At 39.0% G+C, this 19,620-nt stretch overlaps 3 protein-coding genes across 3 annotated transcripts; 2 read left to right on the top strand and 1 right to left on the bottom strand.

Moving 5' to 3' along the window:
- The first annotated feature begins 69 nt into the window (after positions 1 to 69).
- On the top strand, positions 70 to 2,658 carry LOC134649829 (DNA excision repair protein ERCC-1). The gene is made up of 5 exons (XM_063504661.1): positions 70 to 163; positions 261 to 328; positions 645 to 839; positions 1,172 to 1,357; positions 2,310 to 2,658. The coding sequence occupies exons 1-5, from the start codon at positions 79 to 81 to the stop codon at positions 2,583 to 2,585; spliced, it is 810 nt and encodes a 269-aa protein (XP_063360731.1). The 5' UTR covers positions 70 to 78; the 3' UTR covers positions 2,586 to 2,658.
- A 211-nt stretch (positions 2,659 to 2,869) lies between these two features.
- On the bottom strand, positions 2,870 to 4,685 carry LOC134649828 (protein asteroid homolog 1-like). The gene has a single exon (XM_063504659.1). The coding sequence runs from the start codon at positions 4,663 to 4,665 to the stop codon at positions 2,872 to 2,874; it is 1,794 nt and encodes a 597-aa protein (XP_063360729.1). The 5' UTR covers positions 4,666 to 4,685; the 3' UTR covers positions 2,870 to 2,871.
- Positions 4,686 to 11,185: 6,500 nt separating this feature from the next.
- Positions 11,186 to 12,927, top strand: LOC134649827 (uncharacterized). The gene has a single exon (XM_063504658.1). The coding sequence runs from the start codon at positions 11,333 to 11,335 to the stop codon at positions 12,836 to 12,838; it is 1,506 nt and encodes a 501-aa protein (XP_063360728.1). The 5' UTR covers positions 11,186 to 11,332; the 3' UTR covers positions 12,839 to 12,927.
- The last annotated feature ends 6,693 nt before the right edge of the window (positions 12,928 to 19,620 follow it).

Genomic DNA, 19,620 nt, shown 5'->3' with positions numbered 1-19,620 from the left:
TGATCTGTCAAAAAATAAACTAAAGAATAGTGAATACTAACCTAATTTATTAATTAGATACGTTAGATACCCAACAAAATGGAGCTTGAGGATGGCTTTGACGATATCTTGGCCGAAATCAGTGAGCCAACTTCTCCTAAGCAACCGAAACTGGATGAGCCAAGTAAGTTTTACTTTATGTACTATTGTAACGATACAACACCAAAAGTAATAAAATTGGTCGCTTTTATATTTTATAAATAAGTTTAATTTTTTGTAAGGTACATCAGAAGGAACATCAAAACCAGCATCTTCTAAGACTCATTGTGTATTAGTAAATCAAAAGCAGGTTAGTCTACCACCGTGATAACTGTTAAAAACTTATATGCACAAGGTATTTGCTACACTACATATGTTTAAGATTTTTGCAGACCTTGTTCTTATTTAGAATGTAATGGGAAAGTGCTAGATGAAGAGGAGAATCTGTGATATTTTTTTTATACTGTTTTCCATTTTGTAAAGTGTGCCATAAAGAATAATTTTATTTGTACGGTCGTTATGTTGGACGATTACCCTAATATTGGCAACATACCCTTCTTACCCTACTTGTTTTATGGCCATTTTAAATATCTTATGAACTTACTTCCTTTTTTCTTTATTTATAGCGTGGCAACCCTCTATTAAAGTTTGTGACCAGTGTCCCATGGGAATATGATGATATAATTCCAGATTATGAGATAGGTAAAACTATTTGTGTGCTATTTCTCTCAGTGAGGTACCACAATCTGAACCCGGACTATATAAACAATAGATTAAAGGAATTAGGAAAGAAATACGAACTGAGAGTTCTTTTAGTTCAGGTAAGGAAGCTAATTACTTATATATGCAGAAAGTATATGAACGATTTATTCCTATAAAATCAATGAAGTTCCTATAGTAATGCAGTAAAACCCAGTTATACAGTAAAAACTGTTTTAATAGTACCTATTATGTTATCTGTGAAAAATACTAAAAATAGTACAAGTTGCAGGGACTAGCGTAAAATTGCGTATTACGTGAGAAATTATATTCAATGTGATCATATAAAAGTGGGTTTTACTGTAATAAATAAAATACTTTGATATATTACTGGTGTACTATAGTCATCTCTACAGACTACAGTCTCATTACTACAGGTAAAACTATATTTCAGGTAGACCTTAAAGATCCTCATGCTGCATTGAAGAATCTAACGAGGATATGCCTCCTGACTGACATGACCCTCATGCTGGCATGGAGCCCCGAGGAAGCTGCTAAAATCATTGAGAACTACAAAATATATGAGAACAAACCACCTGATCGGATCATGGAGAAGATTGAGAATGATCCACACCAGAAGGTAATTAATTAATAAACAGACATTGGAATCTGTGGGGCAAATTTTCTTGACAGGTAGGGACTTCCTATATCGATAAACTTAATTATCGATGCTCGTTCTATATACTAGTGAATGAACGCGACACGCGATCGACAGCCCGCCTGCATCCGGCCGGGCGTCCCTACACTACATATACTAGTGATCACCCCCAACATTGTGTGTGTTTTTGTAACTATTGTTTTGAAGACAAGTATGAAATTCACAGATAGCATATTTTAAATAATCGCTAGGTTATAAAGGTAGGGCGTAATACTTATTGCACTATAAAATAGTCAATATTATCTCAACCTCTTTATTGATTGATTATCAATCAAAGCAAATTGAGTTATTATTTTATTTGATTTTTACACTTTTAATAATAACATATTTTTACAAGCAAACCTTTGAGTGATCACTAGTACATACAGAACGAGCATCGATAATTGAGTTTATTGATATAGGAAATCCCTACCTGTCAAGAAAATTTGCCCCACGGATTCCTATGTCTGTTAATAAACTTTCTTTCTATTATAATTGATGGCAGGAATCTCCCCCACCATCACCAATTTTTTTATGCAGCAATACAGCTCAACAGTTAGTCCTAATCTCTCAATAACCTTATATAAGTACTAGTAATGCTACTAATGCTAGTCTAGTATTACTAGTTTATTTTGATGTACGTCATATTTAAGCGTCTTAAAATAAGGCTCTCCCATAGAAAAGATTAACATCTGATTAGCCAAAATGTATGTGTGTAACCATTAATTTCGGGAAGTATAAGTTGTTTAGTATACCTATACATACAGTCATAGTATATGTATATTCTTCTCGTAAAATATGGCAGGGGGTTGAAAATGGTGATTTACGAAATTACTATATGCATAAGTAAAGTAGGTACATTTTGCCTTGTAAGAATCTATTTTTTTTATTTCAGATCATTAATGCATTGTCTTCAGTAAAACCAGTCAACAAAACAGATGCCATGACATTACTAACAACATTTGGTACTCTAGCAAATATAATCAAAGCAACTGAGAGTAGGCTGGCAGAATGCCCTGGGTTCGGGGCTACTAAAGCCAAAAAGCTTTACAAAGCATTGCATGAACCTTTCTTAAAAAAGGGCAGTGTTATTATCGATGAATTTTCGGGAGACATAAGTATTGAAGATATTGAGAAAATTGAAGATGAAGCTAAGGTTCCTGAAAGTTGATGTTGTATTGTATTGTTATGTCTTTGCTAAGTAAACTACTAAGGTGATAAGTATAATAAATTATATTTAAATGTACTTAAGATTTTTTTTATTACATATAGGTAAATATTTGAAATTTTGATTGAAATTATGTTTAAATATGTTAAACGGTCAATATAATCCTCAATACATGAATCAGTAATATTGAAAATTCTGTAATATTAAAAAATAATTAACACGACATACATATTGGGTTAACATTCTAAAAAGTCAGCAAACCAAACCGCATAGGAGCTACTTATTTAAATTATAAAACGTCGCTATAAATTTCTAAGAGCCCTTTAAAGAAAGCGTAGACCGTGGGAGCAGGGCTTAACAGGTTGTCTAGGAAGAGTTGTTGGTTTGGGGCATGAGTTGCGGCGTAAAGCAGATTATAGGCCAGCGTGCCGTTGAAGGTTCGCGAAAACATCGGCGGTGGCAACTCCGCGCCGCACAGCTTGTTCAGCGCAGACATCTGCAACAAGCACGCTTTGAACTCGGCCAACGCATGGAGCAGTTCCTGGTCCAGGAGTGCGAAGTCGCGGTCGGGAACTTTGAGGTAATATTCCTTCATTACAGCAGCCGCAACTCTGCATTCAGCCGGAGTGGCATCGAAGCTGTCCATTGTGGAGTTAAAGATTAGCTTCCTGTCTAAAGGCTTCGCGAGATTGTTGTTATTTGGTTTTCCGTCGATCAGGTCGAGCATGACGTAGGTGAGTAACACGGCGGCGGGCAGCGCGGTAGGCGCCGAGGGCCTGTGCCGCGAGTAGTATGCGAGCGCCAGCAGCACCAGCCGCACCGGCTCTGGCGCTACCTCGAGGCGCCGCAGGCTTTGCAGTTGAAGCGTCGAGCGCCCAAAGTGCTCTAAAAGCCCTAGCGCCCGTACCGAGTCCCAGCCGTTCTCAAACACGCACACCTCCACGTCGTAAGCTGGTTTCGATATGTTATGTCTTCTAACTATCTCCATTGTCTTTTTGTCCTCGTCTGACACATTAGTTTCATAAATTAATGTAAACCCCTCGTTTTTAAAGTCCGTCAGCAGGTCGTAAGCATAGTAAATAATATTCAGAGATATAAGTATAGGGTTATCAAATCCAGGGATAGGGCCAGCTCCATAGTAAATTTGAGAGCGATAGAGGTTTATGTAGTTAATATGGACGTGTCCGGAGGCGACACCTTTAGCGAACCAGCGCGGGTCGGCGCGCGCAATGCGTGCTGCGCGGGGCTCCATCATGCACGCCGCCCCGAACCCGCCACTCTCGCGCCGCCTTATAAGTTGCCGCGCTTTTGCTTCTTCTTCAATAAAAATCTTCTTGTCTTCAGCAGATATGAACTTGAAAATAGTTTTCATAACTGTTTCCCTATTGTATAAAGAGAGATACTTTATCAAATGCTTATTGCAATGGTAAGGAAAGAGAGGTGCTCTCAAGTATGTTAAAAAGTCCATGAAAATATCTCCTGGAATATTTCGTTCATTCCGCAGTGCTATGAAAACTGCCAGTTTTTCCTCTGTCAAACGATATTTCGCGAGAAAGTCGGCTAGTAAGATTAAATAACCACAGTCAATGCAATTCTGGCGTGTATCAAATTTAAGTGTTGTACTTGGTATATACTTAAGTCCCGAGAAGCAGAATTCAATGTCCCGACTTATTACTGGACAGTTCAAATGTTGAGCCAGTTCGACTACGTCCCTTTTGCTTTCATACTCGCAGACAACATATTTGAAGCCCATTTCGTCTAATATTTCTTTATAAATTTCCTTCATGAATACGGGTTGAGAGGGCCAGTTATCATTGTTATATGTCAATCTCTTTTCCATGTTTTCATGGCCTCCTTTAAATAAGAAATAGCTTGTAACTTTAGCCTTCTGGAACATGCCGAGGTATTGTCTGAGGTAGCGTGCGTAGCGGTCGCCTTCGATTCCGCAAGTAGTAGCCAAGCCTGACTGCTCGTAGGTTTTGTAAAAGAAATTTTGGGCATCTACCACGACGGGAGTATCATGCAGCGCGAAAGGCGTCAACTCATTTGATTCTATAAAGGAAGCGAATGATTTTATCCACATTTTGGTATCTGAAACAGGATGGGAAGACAGAATATATGTAGTTACTTTCGCATGTTTAATACATATTAGTAGGGATATACAGAGAAGAACCGATAATGTTATAAGTACTTGTCTAATCTTTATTTACCTACCACCCAAAACATAGACCATTTGGATTTCTAATGCCCGCCTGATGGATGAAAAAAATATGAAAAATCTGCACTCATACTTACTTTTAATAGGTTTTTCTCTAAGTATTTTGATTTTGCACTGTTCATGCACTTGAGTTCTTCAAAAATGTTGATATACAGGTATTTTTTTTTAATTTATTCTTTTTCAAGCACTATCTGTCGTACCTACAGGATTAAGACCAAGCAATTACTATGCTATGCTTGCAATACAGGGCATGTATATGATGTATATCTATTATATATACCTAGTCGTACTTATATTCGTATTTCGCAGAAAGCTGCGTTCCAGTTTGAGTTTTTTTAAACTGTGCCCTGTGTGCTGTGTGTATAAGGCTTTTTTCATCCGGAGTTTTATCAAAATCGGTTCAGTTATTGGTACCAAACGCACAGACTTTCGTATGTCCGGTTGTTCTCCTCTATACGTCGCATTTCTCAAGCAATTCTGGTGAAATTTTACAAGCTGGTTCATGACTTTTTCGATTCACTCTTTAGATTTTTTTCAAAATGGCGGATTTGGACTCGCGAGGCCCACCACTTATCCAAGGCGGTTGGTAAGGAAGTTACGCGGTGGTTTTCTAGTAGAAGCTGTGTTTTGGAACTATAACTAATTTACATATTCCATTGTGAACTCTGCACCGTTGTAGCAAATTTCAAATTCCTATGAAAATAATACAGCAGCAGCGCAGAGTTATACCCATCTTAGCCGGGCTATACAATTTTCGCAATGCAAGTGCAAAAGTCAAAAGTGGAACGCACCGATATTATAATCGGGGAACTACCGAGTCTATGGGTGCTGTTGTAGAGTTTTTAGTCTATGGCAGGGGAATGAAAGAACTCGTTCATACAGTATACTTAGTAATTTCTTCGAATTCTTATATGATAAGGAGCTAATTATGATACCTTGGGCCTTATTCGACATGCCAATTTTGACGTCGCATGTTGAAGTTCATTTGAATCTGAACTATCGTGGGTTGTCGAATAGGTAAAGATCATTATCTGTCAGTGAATCTCATGTAAACAAATCATTTCATCGCTAGACTTGATTGTCTATTGGTATGGCCGCCATGTTTGGATTTATGACATTTAAAAGGGGATTCTATGGCATAGAGTAAACTGCATTTCTATTTTCTATAGTTTTTTGATTCCTCTACTCGACGCAAGATGGAGTTAACAGTCAAATTTCGATCTTGGCGTTATAAAAATAAACCGCAAGAACATGACATGCAGTTGCGTTGGTGTAGATCTATCATGAAAACGAATATATGACAATTGTCCAGAATTAAAAAAAACTTGACAATAAACATACAGCAATACATATACCACTAAATGTCAAAAAGAAAACAGATTTATTATAATTACTAGGTAACAAATTATATATAAAGTTTAAATTTTAAACCAATCGTCGTGGTTCTTAGCAATGAACTTCTTGTAACTTGTGCGATAAACATCATTTGATATGTTGCGGCTCCTACCAACGAAGGGGAAGCGGGGACCGTACACCACTAAACCAGTTGGCCCATCAGCCGCGCCCCCCGCCGTCTCTATAGACGCCTAGCGAGCCATTAGGCTCTGAGATACACGCTCATGTGCGCGTCACACACGCAAAATATATTTTTCCATACAATTTAATCTTAAGTACCTCTGTAGAACAGAATTAGAAGCTTTTTTAAGTATCTGCGATTTTTATTTAATACTCAAGACATCCAAGCTTGAACATGGTGACCCCGACGTGATTAATACGCAACGATTGCTTCTGCCCGAGTCGAACGGAATTTCTACGTGTGAAGAGAGCAAAGGTCACGACAGCTACAACGTGGCAGAAATTGGACATCCCGGCGTCAACGCAGTATTCTGGACTTACGACGCCTATTGTACCTATCTACGACGCCAGTTGAACTGTACAAATATATATTCGGAGATTTACGACGCCATTTTGGAAGCTGCAGACACCCTTACTTCAAGCCCGCCGCCGGTCAGAACGACGCCGCCGCAGCCAAGGTTTAGCAAGGGAAGTGCACCATTCCTTCATATTTCCTATCTTTCTGCTCGTACTTTCCTCCACCTACTTGACTATTTAGCTTTGCCATCTTCACCCTTCGCCGTACTTAAGTTTAATTGTATGCCATTTTATTGCACTAGTGACGTAAACATTTTTTAGCACGTATCCTCATTTAATAGCTAGTGTCAGTGAAATAATCTGATCGCTGCTTTAAAGCCTAATTAAAAACCATAGCCTTTTACGGCCATTTAAGCATTTAAAACTATTAAAGAACAGAACGCTTATTTGAGTGACATTCTTATTAGTTAATTTCTTCAACTTAATTTAAACATTCCGTTATTTCATAAAGCATACTCCCACTTTGTGCTATATAGAATACTGTCTAGCGATTTTACTAATTACGCACAGTTAAATCTCAACGCAAAAAATTCCATTGCATTCCATAGTAACACAAGTGTTCACCGTGTTACAGATAAGAACCGGTCGCATCGCTCCCGGCAACAGCCACTACTCAGCTGCAGCTGCGGTGCGTTTTCCGCTGACTCCTGCATTCCGCATAGCACTGTTGCCGACCGAGCCAACCACTGTGACTGTGAACATAGGCCGGAAAAATTTACGTATTTATTCCAATATTTTATTTTTGATTTCTCATTTCCTCATTCGCTGTTTTTAATTGAGATCGGATCTTTTTCATATAATGGCTACGTTGATTCCTACTAGAACGTCCATTAAGGGGCGTATTACTAAATTTAAAAATTACATTGTCGAATTGAATGCTCAGGAAAATATTTCCTCGAAAGATGTAGACGAACTTTCGTTGAAGTTGGATCGTTTTCGTAATATGTTCACACAATTCGACCAGATCCAAACTCAAATAGAAATTGCGACTATATCTGATATGCAGTCCGAAATTGACATAAGAGAAGAGATGGAAAATGATTTTATTTCTCTTATTGCAATGGCGCAGAAAATTATCGATAAGATAGCCGAAAGATCTGATTTCGCCAGCGTAAAGTCTGAAGTTCAAAGTAACTGTGGTCATGACAATGTATGCAACGGTTTAAATTTTCGTTTGCCTGTGATTAAAATCGCTAGTTTCGATGGTTCGTATTTTAAGTGGCTCGAATTTAGAGACACATTTGATACACTCATTCACAGTTCCGACAACATCAAGCCGATTCACAAATTTCACTATCTAAATTCTTATTTGGACGGTGAAGCGGCTCAGGTGATAAGTAATTTAGAAGTGTCGGACAGTAATTATGCTGAGGCATGGCGTCTGCTCTGCGAGAGATATGACAACAAAAAACAGCTGATTAGCAACCATTTAAACTCATTGTTTAACTTACAACAGATTGGTCGCGAATCGGCAAAGTCCTTGCGCTATTTAGTGGATCATGTGTCCAAAAACCTACGGGCTTTAAATACGTTGGGCCAGCCCACTGATAAGTGGGACACGCTTCTTATACATATGGTCGCGAATAAACTTGATAGTAATACGAGTTTAAAATGGGAGGAATTTAAAAGTAATTCATTTTCAAATGATGATATGCCGTCATTGGTCGATTTTAATCGCTTTTTAAAGGGACGTGCGGATGTTCTGGAATCGGTTCAGCGTAATAAATCTGATAAGCCTATCACTAATAATAATAATAAACGCGAACCTATTGCCTCGCCTCATAATAAACGCGAGAAGTCTAGCACCAAATGTTTTGCGGTTTCAGCCACTCCTGCTGCTTCGGCCTCGACCTCTCCTCCTGCCTGTGTGTTCTGCAGCGGCGAGCACCGGATTTACGATTGCTCGTCATTCCTGTCCCTGCCAGTTGAAGACCGGATCTCCGGAGCGTCAAGGTTACGCCTTTGTCTCAACTGTTTGCGGAAGGGGCACACTTCTCATCGCTGCAGAGTAGCTCCGTGTCACACTTGTAAGAAGCGCCATAATACTTTGTTGCATAGGGAGACTCCTCAGGTTGCCGCTGCGCCCGTAGATGCGCCTCCGCCGCGTTCGGAGCCCGAGCTCGGGCTGTCGTCGAATGTGACCGTGTCGCGCTCAAATCAAATACTCTTGCCTACCGCGTACATAGACATATATAGCCCGGCTATTAATGATTATGTAACAGCGCGCGCGTTTTTAGATTGCGGAAGCATGCCTTCTATTGTTACAAGCAGTTTTAAACAGAAATTGCAACTCGCACCGCTGCCCAGTAATTCCAAGCTTTTCGGATTGTCCGACGTTCCTATATCTAGTAATCCGGAGCGCTGCTTTGTGCAAATTCGGTCTAAACATGATAAAAAATCTAAATTCGATATCGCATGTTTAGCGCTGCCTGTAATTAATAGCACTTTGCCACTAGAGTATGTCGATGTGTCGAGCGTCCAGTGGCCACGTAATAAAACGCTCGCTGATCCTAATTTTAATCAGCCCGGACCTGTAGATATTTTACTTGGCGGTGACGTTTTTTGGAGTCTGGTTGAAGGTCAGCAAATTGACATAGGGCACGATTCGCTTGTTTTGCGCAAATCGAAACTAGGTTGGTTAGTGGTAAGTAAGTACAATGCATTTTCAATGTTAAACGATAAGTCGTTCAATTCCTCTTTACAATGCAATCACTTGTACACAAGTGATAATCTCGACGACTCGCTTACCAAATTCTGGCAGCTGGAGCAAGTGCCCCAACCTAGTCAACCGTTTACCGATTTAGAGGCGGAATGTGAGCAACACTTTGTCACTCACACTTATCGTGACGATAACGGTAGGTTTCACGTGCGTTTGCCATTAGTTACGGAACCCGATTGTTTAGGGGATTCGTATCGATTTGCTAAAAAACGGTTCTTTGCATTAGAGAAACGATTCAAACGCAACCCTGATTTGAAAACAGCTTACCAGCAATTTATAAATGAATATGCCGAATTAGGCCATCTCTCTGTGTCCGATTCTGACATTCCGGATCCTTCTTTTTTTGTATCACATCATTCTGTGCAAAAGCCCTCCAGCGAGTCTACAAAATTAAGGGTCGTATTCAATGGCAGTGCCCCCACCACGTCTGGCTATTCTATAAACGACCTACAGATGGTTGGGCCGACGATCCAAGATTCGTTGTTTAACATTCTTCTGAGGTTTCGTACTTACAAATATGTTTTAACTGGGGATGTCGCTAAGATGTATCGGCAGGTCCTGGTTCAGGAATGCGACCGCGATTTACAATTAATCCTCTGGCGCTCCAATGAGAACGAACCTTTAAAGACTTTAAGGCTTAACACGGTCACTTACGGATTTTCAAGTGCTAGTTTTTTGAGTACACGCTGTTTGTGGCAGTTGGGCGAGGAATGTGCAGATGAAAAAATTAAGATCATCATTCAAAATGATTTTTTAGTTGACGATTTATTAACGGGATCAGACACAGAGGAGGAATTGCGTTATATTAAAGAGTCGGTTGAGCGTGCGCTGGCAGCTGGTTGTTTTCCCTTGCGCAAATATCGCACAAATTTACCGTCAATTTTGCATGACTCACAAAACGATAGTGTAGGTGAAAATAAAGGTAGCTTGATCATTAGCTCGTCGTCGCACACGCTAGGAGTGGGCTGGGACTCTGAGGCAGATGTCATTCATTTTCCTACTCAATACTCTGCCAAGGACGGCCACCCTACGAAACGTTCAATTTTATCGGACTCGTGTAAAATATTTGATCCCCTAGGCCTCTTGTGTTTGCTGACGATTATACCTAAAGTTTTAATTCAAAAATTATGGATTGAAAAAATCGACTGGGATGTTCCCGTGCCGAGTTACATAAACGAGTCTTGGCAGGACTTTGTTAACGGGTTAGCGTCTTTAACTTCGCTCCAAATACCTCGTAATGTACTTTGCGACTCGCCGACGCATATCGAGATGCACGTCTTTTGTGATGCAAGCTCAGTTGCATACGCGGCCTGTATTTATTTAAAGTCCACTAATGAGAAGGGCGATGTTGTAGTCAGGTTGCTGTGCGCCAAGGCCAAGGTCGCGCCGGTCCAGGCTACGACTATTCCGCGATTGGAATTATGCGCTTGCCTTCTAGGCGCGCAGCTCGCGTCAGCTGTTTCTAAGACGTTGCGCTGCCAGATTGCGCAGAAATTTTATTGGACTGACTCGTCAATTGTAATCGCATGGCTTAAAACTAATCAAACCAAATTAAAAACGTTTGTTGCCAATCGCGTAGCTCATATTTTAGAACTCACCGATGCCAGTGAGTTTCGTCACGTTCCAACCGCGTTAAATCCGGCTGACTACCCATCTAGAGGGGTCGAAGCGCGTCGCTTACCTGATTTGCACATGTGGTGGACCGGGCCATCTTTCTTATACGAACCACAAAATAACTGGCCTCAGTTTTCCGCAAACTCGGAACTCGATTTACCCGAGCTAAAGGTTAACGTCGCGATTACTGACGATTCGCAAAAAACCAATGTTATTGATTTCGATCGATATTCGAAACTTACACATTTACAACGTGCGGTAGCTTATATGCTTAGGTTTGCGCATAACTGCCGCCCTTCATCCAATAAAACTACGGGTGTACTACAACCTGAGGAGCTCGAGGTTTCGTTTAAAAAACTGGTCGCTTTGTCACAACAGGCTAGTTTCCCCCTTGAATTGAATTTGTTGCGTGACAAGCAACCTCTAGGCCCTAAAAGCCCTATTTTATCATTGAACCCATTTTACGATGAAGACGACAAGCTTCTCAGAGTTGGTGGACGTCTGTCCTCGTCGTTTTATCCATTTGACAAACGCCACCCAATGCTGTTACACTCTAAACATAGATTGACTAGATTGCTGTTTCAAAAGGAACACATCCGTCTCCTGCACGCTCCTCCTCAGCTGCTTCTAGCCGCCGTTCGCGAGACGGTATGGCCCGTATCGGGGCGCACGCTTGCGCGCACCGTATCGCAACAATGCGTCACCTGTCGCCGCGCAGCTGGCAACACTTCTGCTCCTTTGATGGGCGCTCTGCCTTCTCAGCGCGTAACGCCTGATTTTCCTTTCCTTAGTGTCGGCGTAGACTTCGCCGGTCCCTTTATGATTACGGACAGGCATGGCAGAGGTTGCAAAATAACAAAGTGCTATTTAGCTATATTTGTTTGTTTCCGGTACAAATGTTTGCATTTAGAGGCAGTAAGCACGCTGTCGACGGATTCGTTCATACTTTCACTGCGACGTTTTATCTCTCGTAGAGGGCGACCTCGCGAAATATTCTGCGATAATGGACGTAATTTTGTAGGAGCGGCCAAGGAAATTAGCGATTATCTTACTTCAAACTCAGACACGGTTTGCAATTTTGCAGCAAATGAGGGAATACAATTTAAATTCCAACCGGCATATGCTCCTCACTTTGGTGGTTTGTGGGAAGCAGGAGTCAAATCGGCAAAATTTCACCTCAATCGTATATTAGGTAACGCTCATTTAACCTATGAAGAATTGGCAACTCTCTTTAGTCAGGTAGAATCTATCCTTAACAGTCGTCCTTTATGTCCTTTGTCGTCTTCACCAAACGATTTCCAACCCTTAACCCCAGGTCACTTCATCATCGGCCGCGCGCTCACTTCGTTGCCGTCGCCCCACCTCGCGGATATAAACCCAAACCGTTTAGATAGGTTTCAGAGGCTCGAGGCATTAAGACAGCAATTCTGGCGGCGCTGGCAATTGGAATACGTCTGCGAGCTCCAACAACGGACGAAGTGGCGTGTTCCAGGACGAGATCTTCAACTGGGTGACCTGGTCCTCATCAAGGAAGAGAATACTCCTCCCCTACACTGGCGGCTTGGACGAATCGCCAAATTGTTTCCTGGCGCCGACGGGATTTCGCGAGTGGCCGAAGTTGCCACAGTAACGGGCACTTATAAACGAGGTGTGAAGTACCTCTGCCCACTGCTGGACGACACTCATGAAGCCTTGAAGGCTGACGCCTCCAAGGGCCCCCAGGATGTTGCGGCTCCTACCAACGAAGGGGAAGCGGGGACCGTACACCACTAAACCAGTTGGCCCATCAGCCGCGCCCCCCGCCGTCTCTATAGACGCCTAGCGAGCCATTAGGCTCTGAGATACACGCTCATGTGCGCGTCACACACGCAAAATATATTTTTCCATACAATTTAATCTTAAGTACCTCTGTAGAACAGAATTAGAAGCTTTTTTAAGTATCTGCGATTTTTATTTAATACTCAAGACATCCAAGCTTGAACAGATATTACACCAATTACTTTATGGTGAAGTAAAATATCATGAGTCATGAGGAAGACGGAGTAGCCACAATAAGCTATATTTTTGTCCTCTGGGTTAGATGGCAGTGAAACAGGGAGAGATAGTGAAGAATGCGGCAAAATAAGCATTTATTGTGTTGTTAGTAGTTAGTAGACTAGTTTTTTTTTCTAAAAATGAAAATTGACGCAACGGCGAGCTCATAGCCCCCTATGAGCCAGTCTGTTAGGTGCAGGCTTAAGGGCTAATCTCGGGGGAAGCGGAGCGTCGGCGACTAGCTGGTTGCATCTGCATATCAACCTCTTCTCACTTTTACCTCAGGTCCTTTGATTAATAAATTAAGGTAAAATTCGTAAGAACTAGTGCCTGTGCCATATTCTAAATTGGACGCTATGCCTAATTAGTTGATATAAATTAAATAATAAAATAATTATTTATTTAATTAAATTTATAACAACGCAACGTGGGGTTATTCATGTTGATATTTAATGGCTTATATAAGACAGCGGTCGTATATTGCCTCAGAAATTTGGATTTTGTCAGTTTGAATGAACAGCAAACTGGAGACATTGAGATTAATTTTAAACTTATTATTTTAGGTGTTCGTAAGAAATAAGGTATTGAACATTGACGGAAAATCGCGAAAACCCGGCCAGGTGCGTCGGACCACGCAAAATGGAGGAGGATTCCATACACTTACTTCTTCTACCATGTATCCATATGCCAAAATAGCAACAAAAAAGCCGAACAAAAATACCGTTTCTTCGCAGCACTAGATTTCAGTCCTTTTTTTAGAAAAGTAATATGTTTAGGTACATAATATATATGTAAGTAATTTTTGTTATAATGTGAAACTTATATGTTGTGTTACGAGACTTACGAGTAGCTAACTTTAACAGCCTAACAGATCCCAATAAGGCCTAGTTTACCCTCTGGGTTGGAAGGTCAGATGGCAGTTGCTTTCGGAAAAACTAGTGCCTACGCCAATTCTTGGGATTAATTGTCAAGCGAACCATAGGTTCTCATGATCCGTGGCAAAATCGGGATAACGCGAGGAAGAATAACTTTGTCACAATAAAGAATATTTGGCCAAATATAAATCCGTATTTTATTACTCTTATTTGACCTACCTACTCGTATTGAGTCGTATTTTGCCGCCTAGTAGCCTCGAATTGGTTGTTGTATGTGGCTTTCCATAAATTAAGGGTCCTTATGCTTCAATAAGGACGTTTTCATCTGAAGTTGCAATAGAAATTGGAAAGCCACATTTTTACAAGCTTTTAGTTAGTTTCATCTGTCCCGGTTCCAATCAAATCATGCAAATTAAATTTGACCCACTTCCCGGGTGTTCAAAGCTGAAGCGGAAGCTGAAAATTTACATAAGTACATAATATGTAATATGGGCATAGAAGGTAGCATCCTATAGAAGCGGTCTACGCGTGCCTCCGTGAGGGACAAAACATACGCAATGCGACGCTATGATAGGTAGAATTTATTTGTTATGGTGGGCAACAAATAAATTCGACCAATCATCCATGCTAATTTACGGTGAGGAATAAAAAAAAATGTGAGACTGTGACAATGACAAACAATAATAGCGCTTTCGCTGCTACTCCTACTGAAAGATACATAAGTCTATCCCGTTCTTTCAGTTATCCCCACCACTCATGCCCAATCAGTTTAATACTAGATTCATGAATATGGGTGACAATACAATATTTTTATGGTACCATCGAGCTGATCTGATGGTGATGATACAGACAGTAGTCTTTTAAGTCTTTTTAACTTTGTGATAAAACAACGCAACTTAATTGTATTTGAAAATATTTAAAGAAAAATACAGTCAGAAATTCGAAATTTTGTTATCTAACCTCTCAATCACTCTTGCATATTCGAGCGATAAAGAGGCAAATAGCTGAGTTTCGATTTTCGCACTTCCCGGTAGGCCCCTTTGTAAACAAACCGCCTTGATGTATCAATGTCAAATTTTTAATTGTCTGTGAAAACTTGTCAAAAAAAAGTTTAAAGAAAAGGCAAAGAGTAGTATAATATATATAGCGCTGGCGGTACACCGAGAAATTCAGTAAAATGCTGCAAATGATGTTAAAGGTATGAAAATCGGTACGAACATTTGAAACAATTTGACCTGAAGCACCAACAAATAAAAAAAACGAGAGGAGTTATGACGTCATCTTTTTTTTTATGGAATTTAAAAAAATATTGTACCTATCGTGTGTGGTATTAAACGAAAGGGCTTTCTGAGCCGATTCCAAAAATATATCACATCATTACATTTCAGTATTTTTTTTTAAATAATACAATAAATAATTTTCAAAACATACCAAGTTTGGGTTTCTCCAGATACAATACCGTTAAAAAATGTTTTGTAAAATATACCTCAAATTTTATACTTAATATCCTCATATCTAATCCTAATAAAGCAATTTTGAAATTATTTACATTTAGGTTTTTTTTTTTTTTTTTTCAGTTTTACAAAGTGTGATTATGAATCTCTCAATTAAATATTTAAAAAGAAAGCATAAAATTAATATATAACGTTTTTTTCAGAAAGTCGCTTATATCTCGGAATCTATAAGTCGTAGTAAAAATTGTCTATGTAAGAATTAAGAAAGAATTAACTGAAAAAACTCACCTTTAACGCCCCCCCTCTCCCGAGTTCTCCACCCCCACTCATTAGAACTTTTTCTTACTTAAAGCTTAGATATTACCAAAGGAACATGCAGTAGTATTTTATGCAACCGTTGTTTAAGAGAGGTCAAAAAAGGCGAGTGGCGTGAGTAAGTAAATTTAATAAAGACGCCACGAGTATTTTTTGAAAGTTAAACAACGTTGCATACAATACTTTTTCTACGACCAAGCGCTTACTTTGAAATGCAATGAAATAATAATAAAAATGGATGATGATGATTGTTTCATGTCCTAATGTGATAGGTTGTTCAGTGGGTGGGACTTTTAAGGGGAACGAAAATTTTATTACTTTTGCGCTACGACGCACGGTTTAGGAGATACAGCCCTGTAAATATTTCTCTTCCTTTTTTTCTTTTTTTGTTTTTTAAATCTTACTTAGGGATTTCTTAAAGGGGAACGAAAATTTGATTATTTTTGCTCTACGACGCACGGTTTGGGAGATACAGCCCTATAAAGATGAAAAAAAAAAATCGTACCAGTAACCAAAACATGTCTATGGTTCACTCGTCTGTCAGAAATGACAATTAAAATTAGGTTGGCAACAATGTATTCCATACAATATTTTTTAAGTGGTGATTACACGAAGTATCGTAAAAGTGCCAAAAAGATACTGCTAACTATAAGATAAGAACTATAGGGGGTTTAAAGGTGTGTGCACGACCCTTTAAATGACAAATAAGAGTACGGGAGTAGAAAAACCAAGTTTCAATACTCTTATTTTACCCGAATGACATTATTACTCGTATTTATTCATTCGGACATAATATTCGGACATTATATTCAGCAGGGCTATTATTACACTTTGTAAAATTGAAAAATTAAAAAAAAAATTAAATGTAAATAATTTCAAAATTGCTTTATTAGGGTTAGATATGAGGATATTACGGATAATTTGAGGTATATTTTACAAAAAAAAATTAACGGTATTGTATCTGGAGAAGCCCAAACTTGGTATGTTTTGAAAACTATTTTTATTATAATTTAAACAAAATGACTGAAATGTAACGATGTGATATATTTTTAGCATTGGCTCAGAAAGCCCTTTCGTTGAATACCACACACGATAGGTTTCTTATTTTTTTTTTTCATACAAAAGAAACATAACGTCATAACTCCTCTCGTTTTTTTTTATTTGTTGGCGCTTCGGGTCAAATTGTTTCAAATGTCCTAAAGATCAATCGTACCGATTTTCAGACCTTTAACACCATTTGCAGCATTTTACTGATTTTCGCGGTGTACCGCCAGCGCTAGAAGTCGGCAGCAAAGAGTAGTGTAATATATAGGACAGTCGGCAGTCAACGTTTGTTCCTAATAAATATAACATTGATGAATAAAGACGGTTTCCTTCCGCGAAACCAATTTCGTTATGTGCCACCATTAAATTTCCCTCGGATATGCAAGAGTGATAGAGAAGCAAATACCTATCGCAATTTCCCCCATTCCCCTTTGGATGGTTCTTGTTTGAGTTATAATAATGTCATTGTATGGAGGACTCAACCTTTCCGTTGCATTTTTAAAGTGTTTTTATATCGACATGACACTGGCTAAATGCCAAAAAAAAACCGCTGTCATAGTAACGAAAATAATAAACACGTCAATCGAAATAAACAACGTAATATACAAGAAAAACTGGAAAAATAGTATATGATAAATATGTAAAACATCATTAATTATCGAATTAAAATTACATACAACATTGTGTAAAAAAATTTAGGCAAATTATACAGCCCGATTATACGGGTTACATCTTGAAAAAAAAATGATTATCTTGGAAAGAAGAGTAAATATACATAGGTGAACACAATGGTGAACAAAGGTATAGTAAAATAGGTAGGTAAATAATTCAGGGTTTGCTTGTCTGGTCCACGCATGCTGTACCTACCACGACCACGGCACGGCCGTCTCCTGCTAACTTTTCGCTATAATATTAAAATCATAGGTATTAGACCTATGATTTTACTATTATAGCGAACAAATATTTCATGTTCATGATCTCGAATTTAAGACTTTAGCTTAGATTTATGGCGTGCGGCCTAGCGCGCGTTGCCTCTATGAGGAGCTGTCAAAGCGCTTTATATCTGTATGCTTCTGATGATGCGGATCAGCATTGTTATCCAGCGGGGCAAGCGGTCAGCCTGCAGCCTTTCTGGGCACCCTACCGCACTTGGTAGGTCACTACCACGATTTAGGGCAAATAATTTATTTATAAGTTTTTAATAATATATATCTTATACCTTTAAACGAGCAATTCTTGTATATTTATTTATTTATTTATATATATTTCGGGGATCTCGGGAACGACTCTAACGATTTAGATGAAATTTGCTATATGGGGGTTTTCGGGGGCGCAAAATCGATCTAGCTAGGTTTTATATCTGGGAAAACGCGCATTTTTGAGTTTTTATATGTTTTCGAGCAAAGCTGGGAAGACATTAAGTTTTTAATTTAAGTGTTTTTATCATGTTTCATATTTAAACTTACAGATGTGGACCACCAGCGTGGTTTTCTTATTTCCTGTTACCAACCTGAAACACCATACCTACTTGAATATCAGAAAATAATCTATAGTGAAGAAAATTAAATAAAGTTTAATGCTTAAAAACTTTAATGTTTTATTAAAATTAAACGAAAAAAAATGTGTAAACTGAAATATAGCTGGTCAACCAAATCTTGTCAGTCAAAAAAGGCGCGAAATTTAAATTTTCTATGGGACGATATCCCTTCGCGCCTACAACTACATTTTTCAAATTTGCCGCCTTTTTCTACTGTCAAGTTCTGGTTGACCAAGTATAGATCTAATTTTTTTATTTGTAGTTGAATAACATATATGTATTTAATTTCCTTTAATTAAAAATCATCTCTGTGTAGATACATATTAAACAATAGGTACTTTTAGGTCTTGGTAAGTAATATAGCCAAATACAGTAGGTCTTATGACTATATTACTTACATTACTTACCAAGACCGGAGCCTGACCTGTCAGTCACCAACTATTTTGATGCTCTTTGTAGGTAGCATCAAAATAGTTGGTGACACAAAGTTACCAAGTTACTAAGGTAGGTACCTATATAGTAGGTAGTAGTAGTGCAATATTTAGTCAAAATATTTTGACTAATTTAGATTATTTTTATGCCAAAAAGGTAATACAAGCTATAGCTGGTCAAGCAGATCTTGTCAGTAGAAAAGGCGGCAAATTTGAAAAATGTAGGCGCGAAGCTTGGAGGATACAACTAAACGGAGTAGCCATTAACAGGCTTTCCCCTCTGTCGAAAATAGGCGGCCAACGGTCATACACAATGTATGGACTGACGTTTATCTGACATGGCTATTTTTACGTTACGCATACATTTGACGTTCCCCTCCCCCGCAAAAATCGGCAGACTGTTTTGTACAGAAAATTACAGACATGGCGTCTCCGTTTGATTATATCCTCCAAGGCGCGAAGGGATATCGTCCCATAGAAAATTTGAATTTCGCGCCTTTTTTACTGTCAAGATCTGCTTGACCAGCTATATTCATGTTCCACTTAGAAATAAAATACGGACTTTTCTGAATATATGGTTTACGAAATGTGTTAAGGTACAACTTGTGGTTTGTTAACGTGGATTAGAAATAGGCAGCTTGAGTTGAGAGAGGTGATGAGTAAATTCTTTAATTTTTTTTACAATTTTGAGCGTTTATAAGAGAATGTGTGGAGCAAGCATTATTTGACGTGTAGGTGTGGGTTCAACAAAAAGATCGCTTGTCAATAAGGCATTCTTGCTGTTAAAATTCAATTATTAATAGCCTTTATCGACCATCAGCAATGTAGTCCCTTTTTGATTGATGGAAATTGTCACGTAAGTTCC

The sequence above is a fragment of the Cydia amplana genome, chromosome 7, assembly GCF_948474715.1.
Source record: "Cydia amplana chromosome 7, ilCydAmpl1.1, whole genome shotgun sequence".
In the NCBI taxonomy this organism is placed as follows: domain Eukaryota; kingdom Metazoa; phylum Arthropoda; class Insecta; order Lepidoptera; family Tortricidae; genus Cydia; species Cydia amplana.
Note: the sequence above shows the minus strand (reverse complement) of the source record. Positions and strands in the feature narration are given on the sequence as shown.